This window comes from Arvicanthis niloticus, chromosome 10 (genome assembly GCF_011762505.2).
Source record: "Arvicanthis niloticus isolate mArvNil1 chromosome 10, mArvNil1.pat.X, whole genome shotgun sequence".
NCBI lineage: Eukaryota > Metazoa > Chordata > Mammalia > Rodentia > Muridae > Arvicanthis > Arvicanthis niloticus.
In genome coordinates, this window is record NC_047667.1 from 22,439,659 (window position 1) to 22,446,605 (window position 6,947).

Below are 6,947 nucleotides of genomic sequence, written 5' to 3' on the forward strand. Positions count from 1 at the left end.
TTCTCACCGGCTTTTCTTTTTTCTAGTGCAAGCCCTGGCTGAGGCCAATGCTGTGAAGCTCCACAGAGCCACCTTCTGAGAGCATCCACTGCACACCTGGGGCTCTGGCTTCTCATCCTGGCCTCCCGCCCTTGCACCCACCACTGGGGACACCTCAGAGAGCCAGGCTGGGGACTGGGGCTGCTTCATAAAGAAACATGGATGCCTTCAAGTTCACATCTGCTGCCCTTGCCCTGAAGCCTGCATTGTCGTGTCATGGTTCTAAGGCAAGACCCAGGATGGCAAGGCTAGGATGGTGACTTCTCTGATGCCCCAGTCACAGGGAGCTCAAGTGCAGGTCTGGATGGCATTGTGTAGCCCTCCTGCACCATCCCCCGATGAAGTCTGTGTGCTGGTGGGGAGCATGTACTCAGCTGCGGGGTGAGGGCCGGAAATGAAGACAAGACAGACTTTCCATCCGTCCCCTGGAACCTGTACAACAGAGCGAGAGGCCAGCTCTTGCCATCACCTTCCTCCCATTCAGTCCCAGCTGCCTCAGCGATGCCCAAGGCTTTGGCACGGCTCTGCTGATAGATTTCCCAGAGTTCACTGGTTCACTGGACGCCAGTCACCCGGCTCGAGCCAAAGAAGATGATGAGTTATAAGGAGAGGGCCCTGGGCTCCTGGAGGGGTCAGGTGTGTTACAGAGAGACGACAGCAGGTCTGCACAGCGTCTGAGGGCAAGATGGAAGCAGGAGCGAGGTGGAAGAGGAAAGAGGCTTAAGAGAGTGAAGGAAGAGAATGCCAGATGCTTTTCACAAGCGACAGGGATGTAAAGAAGGAGGGAAATGGGAAGGAAGAGTAGGAATGGCTTCCCTAGTGTGGAGCCTTAGGTTAGAGCCAAGCAGAGGGCCTGACACCTCTGTACCTTCACGTCTTCCTCAGGGGCAGGAGGCCCCAGGAGGACTTGCACCAGGCGTACATCAGCCCTAGCTGAGATACTTGGTAGCAAGGTGTGAGGTAAGAGGGTGTTAGAGTGAGGTAACCTGTGAGACGGTCCTATCTGTGTCAAGGCCTGCTATCTCTCTTCCAGGGTCGTGGGCAGAGAGAAGACTGTCTGATATAACGTCTGTCAGCCTTGGGGCCTTACCTAGCCAGTTTAAACCTGGAAAGTACTGTGGGCTGGCTGAGGTTTGCCCTGGGGGGAGGAATGAAGATTTAACTGTGAGGCCAGGTCCTTCCTTCTCATCTCAGGCATCTAGAGCAGGACCAGAGGCTTTCTTCTACCCCACCTACCCAGGGAGGACAGGACAGGGAGAGACAGTAGCAGAGAATAGTCTTCCTCTAGTCCACCTCCCGTGCGTGAATGTAGCCAGAGAGCAGCAAAGGAAGGCTAGCTTCAGACACCAAGCCCCAGGCTGCCCTGCCGCACTTGCTGCTCAGAGACTGCAGCCTGAACATCAGTGGCCCCAAGAAAAAACTGCATCATCTCCCATCTATCCATCACCACTCCGTCATGGTCGGGACAGTAGCTGGTTCATATGCAAGTAAAGATGACAATTCATTCAACAAATACTAGTCAAGCACTTTTTTGTGTGTCAGGTACAGTTCTAGGTGCTTAGGATACTATCTTGCTTCTGAGGGACTCTGGATCAGGATGATTCCATCTGTCTTCGCCTCTATCAGGCTTCTGGAAAAGTGCTCCTTCATGACACCCCCTATCTGCATAGTTCAAGCACCTCAAATCTGCCCTTTCTTCCTTAAAGACTGGTAGGCGGGATCAACTCCCAGGCTACCCTTTCTCCCCATACCCTCTCCCAAAAGAAGCAAAATTTTAGGGCTTTCCCCGTCTTTGTCTCTCCTTTTTAAAAAAGCGGTATTTTTAGAAATACACGTGAAATACCAAGAAATGTCTTTGCCTCTCCACCACTCACCCGCATTTCATAAAGCTGGATCTTTATGTTGCTTTACATGCCTTAATATATGTTTTATGGAAGTGATCATGTCATAGATACCCATGTAATATATATATATATGTCTGGATGTCAACCTTTCCTCGGCTCCTGCCTGGACCCGTTTTTCTGTCGACGTCATTTTTAGCATGTTAAAGCCACACCCCTTGCCTTTTTGATCCAAAGAAGGGGAGAGGAAAGATTTATTTTAAGGCAGACCTATTCTATGCTTTTGTTTAAAAAGCAGATCTATTTTCAAAATGTGCAATGTCTGAAAGGGATTGGTGATGTGCGAGGAGACCGGGGTGGCTGTCCCTGGTCCCAATCTATGCCCTTCCCTCTGCCCCAGTGGCTTCCCTCCCATTACCCCCGTCATCATAAAGGGCTGGTCCCCAGGTTCGCCTGGACTGCATCCTGCAGGAGAAGCACATTCTCTTGAAAGTCCTGGTCTAAGAATTTGACTTCACTGTCAACTTTAGAGAGCAGCCCGAGGGACGTCAAGCATGTGAGGGAAGCATGTCAAGCATCTGAAGGAAATGTTTACAGCTGCAGACGTGCAGTCCTCACACGGGCCCCGGGACCACCTCCCATCATCCCTCTTCTCTGTGAGAAAAGGCCAACAGGTTGCTGGCAGCCATCTTGAAGGATGACAGTCTGCTCCCTGAGAGACCCAAGACACATGGCGAAGCCCAGAGAGAGTGGCTTGGGACCCCCTGTGTTCTTTGGTGAATACTATGAGCTTCCCAGGCCTCTCACACTTTCTCCTGAGCCCACTCTGTGTCACAGCTATTTCCCTCTAAGACACTTTTTTCCCTCAGAGTTAGTATGGCACATGGGTCTGGCATCCAGACTTGAAGCCTGGTTTCTGGCAAGGGAGGACCCCACAGTCAATGTCAAAGCTTAAGTCTTTCTTTCCCGAGAAGGAGCCCTCTGTGCTTTGACAGGCTGTGGGCTGGAGTTCTGCCTGTGGCAGCTCAGCTTGCCAAACTTGCTTTCTGACAGGTGATGTGAGCAAGGAGGTTGGGAAGGATAGAGAAACCTCTCCCCAGATCTGAAATGATGTGTTTGGGAATTTTACAGCACTTCTGGCCAGCTTTTGAAGCCTGACCTCCAACTCTGGCATTTTTGGCCCTCTTCCCAGACTGGAGCCTCCTGCTGTGAATGAACAGGGCCCAGACATAGGCGTAGGGCTAAGCCCCGTTCTGGGTAAAGTCCTGGCTACCCACACAGGGCCTTCCTAAGGAACACATTACCTCCTCCACCAAAAGCCAAAAGGCTGCAATCAGATACTGCTACTGTCACTTTAAAGATTTTTCTGAGGAAGCAAGCTTGCAAGAAGCAAGTGTACTCTCTGCCTTTGTGAAAGGCATGTTCTTGGGGCAAGGCTACTACTGCAAGATGGAATTCCTTCCTTCCCCATTAGGCACCCTCCTCCTGGCAGCTCTTTAAACTAAGGAAAAATACTATATATAAATATATATATCTATTTATGCACATATTTGGGGCCAATTTGGTTTGCTAGTGTTAGACAATAAACCATACAAGGAAATCTATGATCTCAGTGTCTTTATTTAGTTTGGAAGTGACCTTAGACAAAGAGTCAAGGTTGGATGAGCAGCATCTCTGTCGGGACCACACCGTGGTAGCATCCCCTGAGCATCTGTCTAGCCAACCACCCTCCCCTGGAGAAGGGGCGCCTGGCTGGAGTAGGTGAGGCCGTGCTCCCTCCTCTCAGCGGCTGTCTTACTAGACTAGGTACTGAGGTCTGCATTTGTATCTTGCAAGTTTGTATAAACCTATCCCGGAAATAAAATGAGTGGTTTGTACCCCTGTTGTGTGTGTGTGTGTTCCTTGCTGCATCCGTGTCTGCCTTTCATTGCCCTCTCCTTGGGTGCCACAGGTCACAGACAGGACAGGAAAGAGGAGCAGGGCTGGGGGTCAGGACAAAGCACGATACAGCTCTTCTCTGTCACCACCTCGACTGTGCCTCTCAACTTCTGTCCAAAGTATTCACAACTTGAAGTAGAGAGGTTATCTTCAGCCTGGAGCCAGGCATGGTTGTCACAAATTAAGGTTGCATAATGGCAGCGTCAGGTGGTACCTTCCTTGGTTTGCCTCTGGTGTTGATGGTGGGAACATAGAAGAAAAACAAGATCCTAGGCTTTGTCAATTACTACACAGTAATTGACAGCTCTGTGGCTGTTTGGGGCATGAAGGTGTGTGGGTGAGGGACCAGAGAGATCACCTCGGTTCTCACCGAGACTAAGCCTTTTCACTTCTCTTAGCAGATATTGGTTGAGTATGAAGGACTTTGAGACCTTCTCCATTGGAAATCTTACTGTGAAGGATGGCTCAAGAAGCCAAAGAAAGTTGGGCATGGCACACCCCTGTGATCCCAACACATGGGAGCAGAGGCAGGAGGATTGAAAATTCCAGGCCAACCTGGGTTCCATAGAGAAACCCTGTCTTAAAAACAAACAGAGGCTAGAGAGATAGTTCAGCAGTTAAGAGCACTGATTGCCCTTCCAGAGGTCCTGAGTTCAATACCCGTGGTGGCTCACAACCGTCTGTAATAGGATCCAATGTCCTGTTCTGGTGTGTCTGAAGACAGCTACAGTGTACTCATAGTTAAAATAAATAGCAGACAAACTGCTACCTTTAATGTTGTCACACCCTGTCCCCATTCCTACAGCAAGAGTTGGGATGTTCTTTTTAACATATATTATAGATTGGTGACATCCCCAAGAGAGCTGTGAACCAAGGGCTTACGCCAGGTGGCACATGCCTGTCATAACAGCACTTGGAAAACCGAGGCAGAAGGATCATGAGTTGGAAGTCATGAGACTGGTTATTTTAGTTTGGTTTTTATTGCTGTGAAGAGACACCATGAGCACAGCAGCTCTTAGAAAGGAAAACATGTACTTTGGTGCTGCCTTACACTTCAGAGGTTTAGTTCATTATCATCATGGCAGAAAGCATGGTGGCACGCAGGCAGACATGGTGCTGGACGGGCAGCTGAGAGTTCTACATCTTGGTCTGAAAGACAGCAGAGGGAGGCTGTGTGCCACACACCTGGGATCCCAGCACAGAAGTCAGGTCACAGCTTGATGTGACCTCATCAAGGTCATATGAGACCTCAAAGCCCGCCTCCACAGTGACACACTTCCTCCCACAAGGCCACACCCACTCTAACAAGGCCACACCTCCTACCACTCCCTATGAGCCAAGCATTCAAACACGTGAGTCTATGGGGGCTATTCCGATTCAAACCTGCACAATTGGTGAGATGACTCAGCAGTTAAAAGCACTTGCTGTTCTTGCAGAGGACCCAGGTTCAGCTTCCAGAACCCACAAGACAGCTCACAACCGTTTCTGAGTCCAGTTCAAGAAAATCTGGTGTCTTCTTCTAACCTCCAAGGGTACCAGGCAAGGCTGCAGTGCTCCTGAATACTCAAAATACACTGAAATAAAAATAAAGCTTAAACAACAATTCAGAACAGGAGTGGAAGCTCCACAGTTCAGAGCTGCTCTCCCAGAGGACGTGAGTTAGGTTGCTGGCACACACATCAGGTGGCTCACAGTGGCCTGTATGTAACTCCTTCGAGGGACTCAGTGCTGTCCTCCAGCCTCTGCAGGCCTCATCTGCATGCATGTGCATGTGCCTGCCCACATACACACATATACATGCACACACGCACATAAAAATACATCTTTTTAAAAAAAAAATCAGGTCAAAAAGAAAGCACCTTGGGGTGTGCATAGAAAAGCTGGTCACGTTCTAGGCCCCAAGCCTGTCTGTCTCTGTCTCTGTCTCTGTCTCTGTCTCTCTCTCTCTGTCTGTCTCTCTCTGTCTCTCTCTCTCTTCTCTTCTCTCTCTCTCTCTCTCTCTCTCTCTCTCTCTCTCTCTCTCTCTCCTCTCCTCTCTCTTTCTCTCTGTACCCTTATTAGACCAGAGCCTGTGCTAGTTGCCTGCTGGGAACTATGCAGTCATTAAGTACCACCTAGTACCACTGAATTCACAAACAAGAGCGTCCCTGCTCATGGGATGGAGACACCCAGCATGTTCCAGGGGCAGCTCTACCCAACCCCCCCTTAGATCACCTAAGTCAGGCTGGGTGACTAACTGACACAGTCCTGAAATGGCTTCTGCAGTATGCCCTTGCAGAGAGACGCTCTGGAACGGTATATACACGATTGCTTATTTCTTAGTTGTAGTAGGTCAGGCAGGCTCCAGACCCTGTTGGCCCGGGTCCCACACCTTGGTCCCTCTAGACTCTAGAGAAGTAGTTCTCAACCTGTGGGTCACGACCCCATTAGGTGTCGAATGACCTTTCACAGGGGTCGCCTAAAACCTTAGGAAGACACAGATATTTACATTACGATTCATAACAGTAGCAAATTACAGTTATGAAGTAACAATGAAAGTTTAATTTTATGGTTGGGAGTCACCCCAACATGAAGACCTATATTAAGGATTCCCAGCACTAGGAAAGTTGAGAACCACTGTGTCTAGAGGACCCAGAGCTCCAAGTCTAGAGTCTAGAGCAGTAATTTTGCAACTGTTATGAATCATAACGTAAATCTCTGCTATGCAGATGGTCTTAGGCGACCCTGTGAAAGTATCAATACACACAAACACCATTGCAAGGGCTCAAAACCCTCAGGTAGAGAACCACTGCCCTAGAGTGACCGGTGTGGTACAGTGCTGATGTGTTCCAGGCAGAGAAATCTTGACCTGTGACTGGGTTCTGCAGCTTCGGATTCATCTGACGATAGCATCTATTCCTAAGAAGTTCTCAAGAAAAGCAAGGAAAAAAACGGATGAAAAAGCACTTTTAAAAAAATGGAATTCATAGCCGGGCGGTGGTGGCGCACGCCTTTAATCCCAGCACTTGGGAGGCAGAGGCAGGCGGATTTCTGAGTTCGAGGCCAGCCTGGTCTACAGAGTGAGTTCCAGGACAGCCAGGGCTACACAGAGAAACCCTGTCTCGAAAAACCAAAAAAAAAAAAAAAAAA

The 6,947-nt window shown here is 49.4% G+C and overlaps 1 protein-coding gene across 20 annotated transcripts in view; it reads left to right on the plus strand.

Annotated features, from left to right (window-relative positions):
* The window catches only part of Plekha6 (pleckstrin homology domain containing A6), a 138,769-nt gene extending 135,012 nt beyond the window's left edge, over positions 1 to 3,757 (plus strand). For all 20 annotated transcript variants that reach the window (XM_076941180.1, XM_076941178.1, XM_076941181.1 and 17 more), the window contains one exon: positions 27 to 3,757. In XM_076941180.1, coding sequence (XP_076797295.1) covers positions 27 to 79 — 53 coding nt within the window. In that variant the 3' untranslated portion in view covers positions 80 to 3,757. The remainder of the gene's footprint in view (positions 1 to 26) is intronic.
* The last annotated feature ends 3,190 nt before the right edge of the window (positions 3,758 to 6,947 follow it).